Source organism: Bombina bombina, chromosome 1 (assembly GCF_027579735.1).
Source record: "Bombina bombina isolate aBomBom1 chromosome 1, aBomBom1.pri, whole genome shotgun sequence".
In the NCBI taxonomy this organism is placed as follows: Eukaryota; Metazoa; Chordata; class Amphibia; order Anura; family Bombinatoridae; genus Bombina; species Bombina bombina.
Window position 1 is genome coordinate 1339152918 of NC_069499.1, and position 17011 is coordinate 1339169928.

Here is a 17011-nt window from a genome sequence, read left to right on the forward strand (position 1 = left end):
TCATTAAGTACAAAAACATATTTCTCAGTATAATTCATTAGCAGAAATTTCATAACATAAGTCAAAAAAACAGAAATAAAAAATAATAATACCACCATTCGTTATTTGATCAAAGCACATAAATTTAAAACACAAAACAAAATATAACATTTTTCTTATAAAAGACATATAAACAGAGATACCGGCGTCCTGCAAACCCTAATGCGCATGACATACCACGACTTTTCAATCAAATATAGATCTATCCTGTAGTTGGTCAGTATGCCATGCGTGATGATGTGTAATTGATTTGTAGGCTTGTGAAGGGGGTGTGATTACCTAGACGTCTAAGGAGCGATACCCGACATATGCACAAATCACCCAGACCTATAGTAAATTATTGCTGCCTAAGTCCAACAAACACTGTATCATTGTGATACGGCTCTAACTAGTCTATCTAGCAGATATACTCTACATATCAAAACGAACATTCATAGCAAATAGCAAACAATAGTTCTAAGTGTTTGCTCATTGGTTTGATTAACGTGACCAGATGATTGGACAGTAGTTACTGATGTCACGGGATTAAGGGGCGTGTAGAATAACCTCTTAAAAATCACAGGATATTCTTATTGTATATCTACCAATGGGAGCGCATTATTAGGGTACTTATTCACCTAATATATATAAAAACATTATAATAACGAATTGATAGACTACATACTAATTCAGTAAACATAAAATAATCTATGGAAACACAGGGGACCAAATCAGAAGGCGTTCAAATAGTCTTGTAAAATTGGTTATGGCAGAAAAAGTTTGTTATGATGACTCATAAGCGATCTTATATAAATCAGTGTATGTGTGTGACAATAATAAAAAATGTTGTATTAGCAGCAGTGTGTATACACTGATAGTAATAATAGTGATAATGTGTAAATATGTGTTACAAAGAGACGATAATTGATCAGACAAGCAAATCTAATAGACCCTATATGTAATAACTATAATCGAGTGAAGCCTAAGCCTAACTATTAATAATATGTGAAAATAAACTATAATAATTTAATAATATACTGGACCACCAATCTAGTTACTACATAAATCCAAAGTTGTTAGAATACACGCCAAAGTGTAACCAACAAAAAGCTCTAAAAAGAAATGATAGGTATATTAACAGATTATCCTATAATAACCATCCCTTGTCTAACGGACTATATAGTAATGAAACACTTATAGGATTAACTGATAAGTTAAACCATGAAGTATAATAGTTAGTGATACATATATATATATATATGTATACACATTAAAAGGTTTAAGTAGTGTATTGTAATGCTGCAAAAGTGTGAGTAACTAAGTTTAACTGCTACTAAAGTTAAGTAATAATAAACTATATGATGGCAATACACTAGTTAAAATAACTCATAAATCGTCCTGAATGGTAAGTGAATGATAATAATAATGAATGTGAATACTAAAAGGTTAAAAGGGAGTGTAAAAGAAAACTAAGAGTGTAATGAAACACTTATAGGATTAACTGATAAGTTAAACCATGAAGTATAATAGTGATATATATATATATATATATATATATATATATATATATATATATATATATATATATATATATATATATGTGTATACACATTAAAAGGTAAAAGGTTTAAGGAGTGTATTGTAATGCTGCAAAAGTGTGAGTAACTAAGTGTAACTGCTACTAAAGTTAAGTAAAAATAAACTATATGATGGTAATACACTAGTTAAAATAACTCATAAATCGTCCTGAATGGTAAGTGAATGATAATAATAATGAATGTGAATACTAAAAGGTTAAAATGGAGTGTAAAAGAAAACTAAGAGTGTAATGAGAAGTGTATTGTGATAATAGTGTGATAGGTCACTAAAGTGTGGTTAATGCAGTGATTGGATCACAGTCATGTGAAAGGTAACATATAGACTACTACGTATAGATGATAATAATAAAACTGGTATAGTGTATATTGAAGGTATCAGGTGGTAGTATGATAAAATTGTTGGAGAGGGAGAAAAAAAACATAATTTATGTAAGAACTTACCTGATAAATTCATTTCTTTCATATTAACAAGAGTCCATGAGCTAGTGACGTATGGGATATACATTCCTACCAGGAGGGGCAAAGTTTCGCAAACCTTAAAATGCCTATAAATACACCCCTCACCACACCCACAAATCAGTTTAACGAATAGCCAAGAAGTGGGGTGATAAGAAACAAAGTGCGAAGCATATAAAATAAGGAATTGGAATAATTGTGCTTTATACAAAAAAAAATCATAACCACCACAAAAAAGGGTGGGCCTCATGGACTCTTGTTAATATGAAAGAAATGAATTTATCAGGTAAGTTCTTACATAAATTATGTTTTCTTTCATGTAATTAACAAGAGTCCATGAGCTAGTGACGTATGGGATAATGACTACCCAAGATGTGGATCTTTCCACACAAGAGTCACTAGAGAGGGAGGGATAAAATAAAGACAGCCAATTCCTGCTGAAAATAATCCACACCCAAAATAAAGTTTAACGAAAAACATAAGCAGAAGATTCAAACTGAAACCGCTGCCTGAAGAACTTTTCTACCAAAAACTGCTTCAGAAGAAGAAAATACATCAAAATGGTAGAATTTAGTAAAAGTATGCAAAGAGGACCAAGTTGCTGCTTTGCAGATCTGGTCAACCGAAGCTTCATTCCTAAACGCCCAGGAAGTAGATACTGACCTAGTAGAATGAGCTGTAATTCTCTGAGGCGGAATTTTACCCGACTCAACATAGGCAAGATGAATTAAAGATTTCAACCAAGACTTACCAAAACTCTCTAATGTACATGACAAATCCCTCCTCACGATCATGCTGAATGGAGCTAAAACTCTTATCCCTCAAAAATGGAAAACCGACTCCATCCCTACTCTTTCAGAGTGGAAATCAATAGTTTCATCTCACCTCCAACTGGAAAGGTTCCACTACCTTAAAGTGGGCCAACCTGACATACACGAATTAATGCTCCTGACATGGGAAGGAAACCCAATCAGATGAATGGATCTAGCAATAGATCGACAAACAGGTTTGAGTGTCTTGCCAGAACCTTCTTCCCCCCCCCTCTCTCTGAGTGACACATACTTATTATTCTGACCTCCCCCCTTCTTCCCCCTCCCCCCCTCTCCTCTACCCTTCTTTCCCTAACTTTTATTGTTACTGATATGGTTATCACTTTTGTTATTTATCTCCCCTATTATTCTGAAAAAGAAAGTATGTTACTAGATTTTTCAACATCTACTGTTCAGACTTAAACTTTGTAAAAAAGGAAAACAAGGCAAACCCACGCACTAAACCGGCAAAAGCAGAGGTCGGCCCTTTAGACATGCCACCAGATATCTCTGAGAGACTTTGGACTGAATTCTAACTGCATGTCCCCACAATTTCATTGAGTCTAACCTGCCGAACCTCTATAATATATTTTCTTACTGTTGTTTGTGACCTTTGTATGTTTGAATCTAAATAAAGAATTGCCTTTAAAAAAAAAAAAAAAAAAAGATTTCAACCAAGATGCCAAAGAAATGGCAGAAGCTTTCTGGCCTTTCCTAGAACCGGAAAAGATAACAAATAGACTAGAAGTCTTACGGAAAGATTTCGTAGCTTCAACATAATATTTCAAAGCTCTAACAACATCCAAAGAATGCAACGATTTCTCCTTAGAATTCTTAGGATTAGGACATAATGAAGGAACCACAATTTCTCTACTAATGTTGTTGGAATTCACAACTTTAGGTAAAAATTCAAAAGAAGTTCGCAACACCGCCTTATCCTGATGAAAAATCAGAAAAGGAGACTCACAAGAAAGAGCAGATAATTCAGAAACTCTTCTAGCAGAAGAGATGGCCAAAAGGAACAAAACTTTCCAAGAAAGTAATTTAATGTCCAATGAATGCATAGGTTCAAACGGAGGAGCTTGAAGAGCTCCCAGAACCAAATTCAAACTCCAAGGAGGAGAAATTGACTTAATGACAGGTTTTATACGAACCAAAGCTTGTACAAAACAATGAATATCAGGAAGAATAGCAATCTTTCTGTGAAAAAGAACAGAAAGAGCGGAGATTTGTCCTTTCAAAGAACTTGCGGACAAACCCTTATCTAAACCATCCTGAAGAAACTGTAAAATTCTCGGTATTCTAAAAGAATGCCAAGAAAAATGATGAGAAAGACACCAAGAAATATAAGTCTTCCAGACTCTATAATATATCTCTCGAGATACAGATTTACGAGCCTGTAACATAGTATTAATCACGGAGACAGAGAAACCTCTTTGACCAAGAATCAAGCGTTCAATCTCCATACCTTTAAATTTAAGGATTTCAGATCCGGATGGAAAAAAGGACCTTGCGACAGAAGGTCTGGTCTTAACGGAAGAGTCCATGGTTGGCAAGATGCCATCCGGACAAGATCCGCATACCAAAACCTGTGAGGCCATGCCGGAGCTATTAGCAGAACAAACGAGCATTCCCTCAGAATCTTGGAGATTACTCTTGGAAGAAGAACTAGAGGCGGAAAGATATAGGCAGGATGATACTTCCAAGGAAGTGATAATGCATCCACTGCCTCCGCCTGAGGATCCCGGGATCTGGACAGATACCTGGGAAGTTTCTTGTTTAGATGAGAGGCCATCAGATCTATCTCTGGGAGCCCCCACATTTGAACAATCTGAAGAAATACCTCTGGGTGAAGAGACCATTCGCCCGGATGCAACGTTTGGCGACTGAGATAATCCGCTTCCCAATTGTCTACACCTGGGATATGAACCGCAGAGATTAGACAGGAGCTGGATTCCGCCCAAACCAAAATTCGAGATACTTCTTTCATAGCCAGAGGACTGTGAGTCCCTCCTTGATGATTGATGTATGCCACAGTTGTGACATTGTCTGTCTGAAAACAAATGAACGATTCTCTCTTCAGAAGAGGCCAAAACTGAAGAGCTCTGAAAATTGCACGGAGTTCCAAAATATTGAAACAAAATCTCTTATGTTATCAGGAACATTCTGCACCTTAGATGTTGAGGGAACTGCAACAGGCAACGGTACATTACTAAAGGAAATATTATCTGCTTTAACAAGTTTGTCATGACAATTATTACAAACAACAGCTGGAGGAATAGCTACCAAAAGTTTACAGCAGATACACTTAGCTTTGGTAGATCCAGCAGGCAGTGATTTTCCTGTAGTATCTTCTGGCTCAGATGCAACGTGAGACATCTTGCAATATGTAAGAGAAAAAACAACATATAAAGCAAAATAGATCAAATTCCTTATAAGACAGTTTCAGGAATGGGAAAGAATGCCAAATATCAAGCTTCTAGCAACCAGAAGCAAATGAAAAATGAGACTGAAATAATGTGGAGACAAAAGCGACGCCCATATTTTTTAGCGCCAAATAAGACGCCCACATTATTTGGCGCCTAAATGCTTTTGGCGCCAAAAATGACGCCACATCCGGAACGCCGACATTTTTGGCGCAAAATAACGTCAAAAAATGACGCAACTTCCGGCGACACGTATGACGCCGGAAACGGAAAAGAATTTTTGCGCCAAAAAAGTCCGCGCCAAGAATGACGCAATAAAATGAAGCATTTTCAGCCCCCGCGAGCCTAACAGCCCACAGGGAAAAAAGTCAAATTTTTGAGGTAAGAAAAATATGATAATTCAATGCATAATCCCAAATATGAAACTGACTGTCTGAAAATAAGGAAAGTTGAACATTCTGAGTCAAGGCAAATAAATGTTTGAATACATATATTTAGAACTTTATAAATAAAGTGCCCAACCATAGCTTAGAGTGTCACAGAAATAAGACTTACTTACCCCAGGACACTCATCTACATGTTTGTAGAAAGCCAAACCAGTACTGAAACGAGAATCAGTAGAGGTAATGGTAAATATAAGAGTATATCGTCGATCTGAAAAGGGAGGTAAGAGATGAATCTCTACGACCGATAACAGAGAACCTTATGAAATAGACCCCGTAGAAGGAGATCACTGCATTCAATAGGCAATACTCTCTTCACATCCCTCTGACATTCACTGCACGCTGAGAGGAAAACCGGGCTCCAACTTGCTGCGGAGCGCATATCAACGTAGAATCTAGCACAAACTTACTTCACCACCTCCCTTGGAGGCAAAGTTTGTAAAACTGATTTGTGGGTGTGGTGAGGGGTGTATTTATAGGCATTTTAAGGTTTGCGAAACTTTGCCCCTCCTGGTAGGAATGTATATCCCATACGTCACTAGCTCATGGACTCTTGTTAATTACATGAAAGAAAAAAGCGGGAGGGGGAGGTGTCAGGGTTGGGAGCTATACCTTTAATTCCAGGTTACTTAAACCTGCTCCTCCCACTTCCACCTGCCGATTAATGTTTAGTTATACTGAATCTCCATGTGAGAGGAAGCTTTACCTGAACCTGCTGGCTAAATCCATACTAAGATTTACTTCTAAGTCCTATCCGAATAACTATATCAGCACTGATATTGCAGTGACTCCTGCAAACTTACAGCCTTGACCGCCGCTTATCATCATAGCCGTTACCTGGCTAACTACCAAAGAACCTCTGGTCTTAATACCTGCTCTCTCATCCGCCCACCGGAACTCTATACCAAAGTCAAGAGAAGCAGTACCTACATTCCAGAGATTGGACACACTCAGTTACCGGAACCATCACGGGTAATCCCCGCTCGCAGCATAAACAGCCTAAAGCTCATCCACACGCTCTGCCTGTCAGCAGATGCGCTTAACTGATTGGCGCACAGCAACACACCCACTGAGACACAGCACAGCCGCTGCTGCAGAACCATCTCTCCCTCAACAGAGCGGTTACGCTCCGATTGCAATACATAGGAACCACTCTCTCATTCTCAGGGCCGGATTGGCCTACCAGGATACAAGGAGATTTCCCGGTGGGCTGCAGCAGCTAGGGCTGGACAAATAGAATTTAACGGGGTGATTAATTGATACAATTTGGTTGTAGGTTTGCTATATAACATCAATCTTTATTTAATACAAAGTAATATAATTTAATTCTGAAAAAAAATGTGGGGAGGAGTATCCCAATAATGCCCTTTGAGAAAAATGGGGCATGTGCATTCTAACGACTCAATGGAAAATAGGGCTGGTCTTCATATGTTTCCAGGGCTGCTTTTTTATTCCCAGTACAGCCCTGCTCATTCTGGTCAAGTTAACTTACGTTCCTATACGAACTTAATCAGTTTACCGCAATCACCATACAAAGTAATATTTAAAGGCTGCATATACAGATTTAACCACTCTTACTACTAACCCTCCTCAAGTGCTGACAAACTAACTTTCTACCAGGCAATACAGGATTGTTTACCACTCTCCTGAAACAAAGACACATTACAGGATTATTTAAATCCTAGGAAGACGATATATACTTATTGTCTGCAGTTGTGATCCACCAAACAATTATAGGGGTTTACTGACGAACCTGACAAAAGGTATGGTGTGGGGGATGAATAAAGGGAAACAGAAAAGAGGAGGATCAATAGGTGTAAATAAATCTGAGCCAATATTCCAGGGGATTATTAGAGGCTAGCGCATATGTCTCATAAGTCAAATACTGCTAGATCAACACATTCATTTAGGCCGTCAGGAGTATGTAATTTGTGAATCCAGTAAGTCTCTCTACGACGCAAAGTCAACATGGCGTTGTGACTATTCCGAGGTATTTGTTCAATAGGTAGTATGGAAATTGTTTTCAAACTTCCTTTGTGTGCATATGCACAATGTCTAGAGAGACTATGTTTCAAGAATTTCCTTTTAATATTATAAGTGTGTTCACTCCACCGTTTTCTGATGGTACGTCCAGTGCGCCCTACGTACTGGACCCCACAGACACAGCTAACAAGATAAACAACGTAGGTGGATTCACATGACAACCTTTTAGTAATTTTAAACTGTTCCCCTGTCTGGTTGGAAGAAAAAGTATTGGTTCCACTTTTCACTACCCTACACATATTACATCTAGATTTCATACATTTAAATACTCCATGTTTGGGTAGGAAATTGCCCAAAAAAAGTCCTATTAGGCCCCAAATTATGATGATTACCACTATTCTTATCTCTAACAACTTTACTTGGGGCTAATTTATTCTTCAGGGTAGGAGCCCTCCTGTATACTACCCGCGGTTTGGAGGAAATGTAGTTTTAAGAAAAGGGTCATCACAAATGATTGGACAATGTTTGTAAATAATTTGCTCGATTTCCCGAAATTGGCTACTATAGCCTGTTATAAATAATGGTGTTTTGAGTGCATCAATCGATTGCTGTTTGTTATTAGTTTTCTTATTTTTATCTTGTAGTAAGTATTTCTTTCTATCATCGTGTAAGGCTCTAAGATATCCTTTTTGCACTAAATCTAGGGATAGCCTTTTTCTAAAAATCTGTCTTTTAATATAAGAGACTGTGTTATATAACATTCTACCGTACTGCAATTGCGCCTAATGCGCCTGAATTGCCCGTATGGCACATTTCTTTTACAACTATGATAGTGATTACTATTGCAATTTAGGAAACTATTACAGTCTACCTTTTTAAAAAAGGTTTCAGACATTATAGTACCAGCAGATCTAGATATTCAATCCTGGTTGGTTGGATATTACTAGTAAACACTAAGTCAAATTCATTGGTATTCAAAGATGATGAATATAGTAAGGCTTCCTCATAAGAACCCCTAAATATATATAACACAGACTCTTATATTAAAAGACAGATTTTTAGAAAAAGGCTATCCCCTAGATTTAGTGCAAAAAGGATATCTTAGAGCCTTACACGATGATAGAAAGAAATACTTACTACAAGATAAAAATAAGAAAACTAATAACAAACAGCAATCGATTGATGCACTCAAAACACCATTATTTATAACAGGCTATAGTAGCCAATTTTGGGAAATCAAGCAAATTATTTACAAACATTGGCCAATCATTTGTGATGACCCTTTTCTTAAAAACTACATTTCCTCCAAACCGTGGGTAGCATAAGAAAGGGCTCCTACCCTGAAGAATAAATTAGCCCCAAGTAAAGTTGTTAGAGATAAGAATAGTGGTCATCATCATAATTTGGGGCCTAATAGGACTTTTTTGGGCAATTTCCTACCCAAACATGGAGTATTTAAATGTATGAAATCTAGATGTAATATGTGTAGGGTAGTGAAAAGTGGAACCAATACTTTTTCTTCCAACCAGACAGGGGAACAGTTTAAAATTACTAAAAGGTTGTCATGTGAATCCACCTACGTTGTTTATCTTGTTAGCTGTGTCTGTGGGGCCCAGTACGTAGGGCGCACTGGACGTACCATCAGAAAACGGTGGAGCGAACACACATAGTATTAAAAGGAAATTCTTGAAACATAGTCTCTCTAGACATTGTGCATATGCACACAAAGGAAGTTTGAAAACAATTTCCATACTACCTATTGAACAAATACCTCGGAATAGTCACAACGCCATGTTGACTTTGCGTCATGTAGAGACTTACTGGATTCAGAAATTACATACTCTAGCTCCTGACGGCCTAAATGAATGTGTTGATCTAGCAGCATTTGACTTATGAGACATATGCGCTAGCCTCTAATAATCCCCTGGAATATTGGCTCAGATTCATTTACACCTATTGATCCTCCTCTTTTCTGTTTCCCTTTATTCATCCCCCACACCATACCTCCCCCCCCCTTTTATTTTCTCCCTCCCCCTAGCACTCCATCACCCTCTCCAACAATTTTATCACACTACCACCCGATACCTTCAATATACACTATACCAGTTTTATTATTATCATCTATACGTAGTAGTCTATATGTTACCTTTCACATGACTGTGATCCAATCACTGCATTAACCACACTTTAGTGACCTATCACACTATTATCATCACAATACTCTTCTCATTACACTCTTAGTTTTCTTTTACACTCCCTTTTAGTATTCACATTCATTATTATTATCATTCACTTACCATTCAGGACGATTTATGAGTTATTTTAACTAGTGTATTGCCATCATATAGTTTATTATTACTTAACTTTAGTAGCAGTTACACTTAGTTACTCACACTTTTGCAGCATTACAATACACTCCTTAAACCTTTTAATGTGTATACATATATATATATGTATCACTAACTATTATACTTCATGGTTTAATTTATCAGTTAATCCTATAAGTGTTTCATTACTATATAGTCCGTTAGACAAGGGATGGTTATTATAGGATAATCTGTTAATATACCTATCATTTCTTTTTAGAGCTTTTTGTTGGTTACACTTTGGCGTGTATTCTAACAACTTTGGATTTATGTAGTAACTAGATTGGTGCTCCAGTATATTATTAAATTATTATAGTTTATTTTCACATATTATTAATAGTTAGGCTTAGGCTTCACTCGATTATAGTTATTACATATAGGGTCTATTAGATTTGCTTGTCTGATCAATTATCGTCTCTTTGTAACACATATTTACACATTATCACTATTATTACTATCTGTGTATACACACTGCTGCTAATACAACATTTTTTATTATTGTCACACACATACACTGATTTATATAAGATCGCTTATGAGTCATCATAACAAACTTTTTCTGCCATAACCAATTTTACAAGACTATTTGAACCCCTTCTGATTTGGTCTCCTGTGTTTCCATAGATTATTTTACGTTTACTGAATTAGTATGGAGTCTATTGATTCGTTATTATAATGTTTTTATTTATATTGGGTGAATAAGTACCCTAATAATGCGCTCCCATTGGTAGATATACGATAAGAATATCCTGTGATTTTTAAGAGGTTATTCTACACGCCCCTTAATTCGTGAAATCAGTAACTACTGTCCAATCATCTGGTCACGTTAATCAAACCAATGAGCAAACACTTAGAACTATTGTTTGCTATTTGCTATGAATGTTCGTTTTGATATGTAGAGTATATCTGCTAGACTAGTTAGAGCCGTATCACAATGACATAGTGTTTGTTGTGACTTAGGCGGCAATAATTTACTATAGGTCTGGGTGATTTGTGCATATGTCGGGTATCGCTCCTTAGATGTCTAGGTAATCACACCCCCTTCACAAGCCTACAAATCAATAACACATCATCACGCACGGCATACTGCCCAACTACAGGATAGATCTATATTTGATTGACAAGTCGTGGTATGCCATGCGCATTAGGGTTTGCAGGACGCCAGCCACAATGTTGCCAATTTTAGTTACATTAAACAAGTTTTACATGGTTACTTTTGAACATACCCCTGCCATAATATCACTTGAGGAATATAACGATCTATTAGATCTGCACAATCTTATAGGTGTGTCTGTTTATATGTCTTTTTTTTAAGAAAAAATTTATATTTTGTTTTGTGTTTTAAATAATGTTTTAAATTAATGTGCTTTGATCAAATAACGAATGGTGTTATTATTTTTTATTTCTATTTTTTGACTTATGTTATGAAATTTCTGCTAATGAATTATACTGACAAATATGTTTTTGTACTTAATGAGAACCTGGTTTTGCCACATGCTGATGTTAGATTCTTTCTGTCATTAACAATTTGATTGGCTATGAGGGCACCATCAATTAGTTCAGCCCCTCCTTCCACCATGTGATAATTATTTTTTTAATTAGATTTATGGTATATATAGCAAGTGTTCTGTAAATGTTTTATGAAGCCTGATGAAACAGCCATTGGCTGAGAAACGCGTTGCCTGTGATTTTAATATTTTAAATAAAGTAATGTTTTACTTTGAACACTTGCTGCCTTCTTTCTGGGACCTGGTCCCCTGTGCTGAGGATTTTCCTGACTGCTGTTTGATCTCTGGATCATTGTTATATCCTGAGTGCCTTGTACCAAGTCTGTTGGGTGACTGTATTGATCCCATCCTGCTCCAATAGCATCAATGGAGATGCTACCACTATTGTGAGTACCATTCTTATTATCGGTCTTTATTCACCATTGTCCCAACTATACTAGGCCATATAGGCACCTTGTGTCTCTTTTACTGTTTTTATACAGACATCACACTTTATGCGGGAAGTTGGTCTTCTGGGTGACTGAATAGATCCCAGATTGTCTCTACAGCACTGATTGAGGTGCTTTCATAAATGTGAGTTTACACCTTACTTGCCTACCAATCTGTTCTGGACCAAACAATATTGGGCCATGTGGTGCATCTGTCTCTTCTTGTCTTTATCATGACCATGCAGCTGTACACAAGGCTTAGATGCACATTACCAAACTTTGGATGGAGTGGTGTAAAGCTCATTGCCACTGGACTCTGGATTTGTGGAAACGTGTTCTCTGGAATGATGAATCACGCCTCACTATCTGTCAGTCTGATGGAAGATTTGGGTGTGGCCAGGAGAAAGCTACCTACTGGAATGAATAGTGCCTACTGTAAAGCTTGATAGAGGAGGTAAAATAGTCTGGGGCTGTTTTTCGTGGTTTGGGCTAGGCCTCTTAGTTCTAGTAAAGTTGCTTCCAACTTTGTGGCAAAAGTTTGGGGAAGGCCCTTTTTCTGTTCCAGCATGACTGTGCCCCTGTGCACAGATCAAAGTCCAGGAAGACAGTTTGGTGTGGAGGAACTTCAGTGGCCATAAACTCAACCCCATTTAACACTTTTGGGATGAATTGGAAAGCAGATTCCGAGCCAGACCTTCTTGTCCAACATCAGAGCCTCACCTCATAAATGCTCCAAATCTTTCAGAAAGACTTCCAGAAGAGGTTTGGCTGTTATAGCCGCAAAAAAGGGGTCATCTCCATATAAATGCCCATGGTTTTAGAATGGGACATCCAACAAGCTCATATAGGTGTGATTGCCAGGTATATATATGTGTGTTCTTGTAATTGAATTTCCAAGGTTTATTGGTTATTGTAAATAAATGTAGTGTGTATGTACAGTTATAGAGTAAAATAAACAAAATACATTCACATGAATCATAAATGATAGAAGGACCTGATCGGCGATTGGGTATTGCCTGTGTTGGTCTTCCGGGCAACCCTGAAGTCCGGTCTGCTTGTTAAGGCATGATTCAGTGCCGTTCCGCTTGTGAGTACCATTCCTAAATTACCCTGCTCTATGTTTGGTCTGTAGCGATATTATTCTATTGGCGCCTTCTTTTTCCTGCTACAGATACTACTCGCCTTATCTCTTAACGGAAGAGCTGCCTTGCATCTAGACTTTGGAATCCATTTACTATCATCACTGTTTGTTTCCCGAGCGCACCTCCGTAGGAGGATTGTTACTCTGAATTGGTCCTATAGGTGTGATTGCCAGGTATATATATGTGTGTTCTTGTAATTGAATTTCCAAGGTTTATTGGTTATTGTAAATAAATGTAGTATATATGTATGTATGTACAGTTATAGAGTAAAATAAACAAAATACATTCACATGAATCATAAATGATAGAAGGACCTGCCCTTGAATCATTGTAAGCAGTACAAGGAGAAGATGAAAAAGAGTGAGCAAGCGAGCAGACACAGGAGTGACATCTTAGAAGTAATATGTGTGTGTGTATATATATATATATATATATATATATATATATATATATATATATATATATATATATATATATATATATATATATATATATATATATATATAGTGGGTGTGTAGTATGAATTCTTTGTTAAGAAACAAAATGGACAAGATGGGCTGTCAAGGAATACATAAAACAGACACTACCATTTAATTTATTGCAGATAATTTAAAATTTGACTTTACAAGGGTGTGTCTGTGGTAAGTGTATTAAAGGGGGTTAATATATTTTAAGTATACTGTCCATTGACCCTTTTAGAACTCCTAAATAATCAATGCACAAAAGTCTGCCAAAGTTTAAAGAATGTTGTTGTTAATCCCATCCAAATTAAAGCACCCAAGATTGTTTAATACACACTTAAAGTATGGTTAATCTTTACTATAGGATACACAGAGAGAGATCTCATCTCTGGCTTCCATAGTGTTAACCCTTACTACCACACTGTCACCACTCACTGGCTGTCAGCGGTGCTAAAAAAAAAAATAAAAAAATCTATTAGGGTTTTCCGACCGTTATATAGTTGTTAGCATAATGATAGGAAAACTTTTTTTAGTTAGTTGTTATTGTCAGGAGGATTCTTAGGTAGAACATTTATTTCAATGTGAAAGGAAAACGTGATGCGTACTCCTATATGTTGTATAGAAAGTGAATTTACAACAGTATAACTTTTTTTTTTAACTAATATGTTGCTGCAAACACATTAATGACTGCACTTCTGGTAACATATTTATATTATTTTTCCATTACTTAGATTCTACAACAATCTGTTTTAGTACAACGAGGCAAGAATAGGCTTCTTACATAAAGTGCATTTTTCACTTATTTGTTTTACTTTCACCTCCCTAGGCCATCCTCCCACGCGCACTTATTCCCTCGTCCCTATTTCACACTCCACCTTGTCCACTGCTGTTCTTTAACGTCCGCTCCAATAGTTCCCCCTCTCCCACCGAGTCATTAGCTCGCCATGTTCTGCTGTTCCCCAGCGCCTTTCTTCTCGCATCCTGCAGGCTAAATTTACAACTCTCCGTAAAGAAGAAAACAATGCGAAATGTAACGTTGCCCGTATGCCAATATATCACAAACTCCTGGTCCTGCCTTCAAGTGGTTGTAAACGATTATGGAGACCGGGGTGAGGGTTAATGCTAACACTACACACCCAGCCGTCTCTCACAATCGCCTCGGCCTCAAGCCCAACTAAATGTCCCCTTTTAAAGTCTACAGAGCCTCCTCCCTCCTTCTGCTTTCCCTTATCCATACTCCATAGTGATTGGTCGCTGGTTTTTCAGATCCCATCCAGGGTGGTGGTGGGGGATGAGCCAGGGAGTGTCACACAATCCGCAGCCTCCGCACCGGCCGAAGGGACAGAAGGAGTCCCGACCATGGCAGTGGGTGGCGCGGTGAATGAAGGGCTGCTTGGGCTGTTTCTGGCAGGGAGCCTCCTTTATACATGTTGCCGAGGTCACCAGACAGGGACGGAGGGAGACTCCAAGGCAGAGGTAACGAACATTACTGGAATAGAGAGCAGTGTTGATGGCCAAAGAAGCTTGTTGAACTGTCAGTCAGTGTATTTTCTCACACTCTCATGTACATTCACTATGTATCCCACACTATGTGACCCCAGTGAAGGCGACATTGTGACAACAAAACATTGATCTATGGTCAGTACAGTACTAGAACCACTGTATGACTTATCAAAATACCTGATGCAAAATACCCAGGAAAACCACTGACTGCATTTAGACATATTGGCCAAGGAGTGTGAGGGAATGTACTGGCAGGCAAGGCACGCCTGGCTTAGTATGTGCTTACAAGGACCACTGTACAACAGTGTCCCCTACCCCACCCTTGTATCACTCTATGTAGGTGCTTCACTGTGATTTATACCTGGTTGGCATATTCCACTCTACACCAAGCCTTTTTTATTATCCAGTGTTGGCATTGCATTCTGTGCCATCACAATTCTGTACCTTGGTTCAGGCTGCAAATACCACTGTACACCTAACATGCATAGTGCAGATCTCAATCATTTAATTTATTGGAGAACTATCATTTGTACCTCAGCCTACAATTAGTGAACACTGACCCCTGTAAATCAATGATAGAATCCCAAATCCCACTGTATTACCAATCCAATTCTGCAACCCAAATGCACCACCCTACATCATCTGAAAAATTTCAAATCCCATACAAGGGTTTTGCATGGACATAGTTAAGAAACTTTATGTGGGGAACTATAAAATGTTACTTTATCACATGAACTGAATGAGGCTAATGTTGCTGTTGCTCGGTGAGATGTTTAATATTGTGTTGCTTGTGACCAGGGTAATTCAAATGGGCATGAAAGTCTATGATTAAAACAGAGCACACAATTTAAAATAAACAAAAACAAAACATTCCAATTTACTATATTATCAAATTTACCCAATTCTTTTGGTAACCATTGTAGAAACACAGCTCCTTACTGTTGAATATACTGAGCTAGGCTTAGTAGTCTGCGTGTACCTTGAAAATTAAAGGGACTGTAAAGTCAACATTAAACTTTCATGATTCAGATAGAATATGATATTTTAAACAATCTAGTTATATTATTAAATTTGCTTTGTTATTTTGGCATCCTTTGTTGAAGAGTATAAATAGTCTCAGGAGCAGAATCGCACTGCTGGGAGCTAGCTGTTGATTGATGACTGCACTTCATTTCAACAAATAAGATACAAAGGATAATTGATCATAGTAGTAAATTGGAAAGTTATTAATAATCATTTGCTCTGCCTGAATCATGAAAGACAATTATGGGGTTTCATGTCCCTATAAGAGATATGAAACCCGAAATGTTTCTTTCATTATTCAGATAGAGCAAGCGATTATTTACAGCTTTCTTATTTACTTCTATCAACATTTTTTCTTTGCTCTCTTGGTATCTTTTGTTGAAAATCAGGTATGTATGCTTAACCCATCAGTATTGTAAGAATGCATTTGCAGGAGCACTAGAAGGCAGCACTATTTCCTGTCATGTAGTGCTCCAGATGCCTACCTAGGTATCTCTTCAACACAGAATATCATGGGAGCGAAGCAACACGAACATTGATGCAAACACTGCAGCCATATTTGTGTTAAAGGCACGTGCACACTCTTTCGCTTACCTAGATTTGCTGTCATGAAAAGGAGCTGTTTTATCGAGAGAAATATGTAGATTTGATAATATAACAAAATTGTAAACATTTTTGATTGTACTCTCTATTTGAATTTTGTAAGTGTAGTGGTAGTCAAGAGAGACTGTTAATACCTGTTAATTCTCCTCTTTAAAGGGACATTAAACACTAAATAAATGTTAGATAGAATGATGCATTCAAAGAAAAGATTAGTCAGAGAATAACATGTAGATGTATTTTTGAA

At 37.4% G+C, this 17011-nt stretch overlaps 1 protein-coding gene across 3 annotated transcripts in view; it reads left to right on the forward strand.

The window, feature by feature from the left end:
- Nucleotides 1-14946: 14946 nt before the first annotated feature.
- MMP15 (matrix metallopeptidase 15) overlaps nt 14947-17011 on the forward strand; it is a 153954-nt gene continuing 151889 nt past the window's right edge. For all 3 annotated transcript variants that reach the window (XM_053702446.1, XM_053702456.1, XM_053702436.1), the window contains exon 1: nt 14947-15114. Coding sequence is in view for 1 of the 3 variants with exons in the window: in XM_053702436.1 (XP_053558411.1) it covers nt 14998-15114 (117 nt within the window). In the remaining 2 variants the exon portion in view is untranslated. The remainder of the gene's footprint in view (nt 15115-17011) is intronic.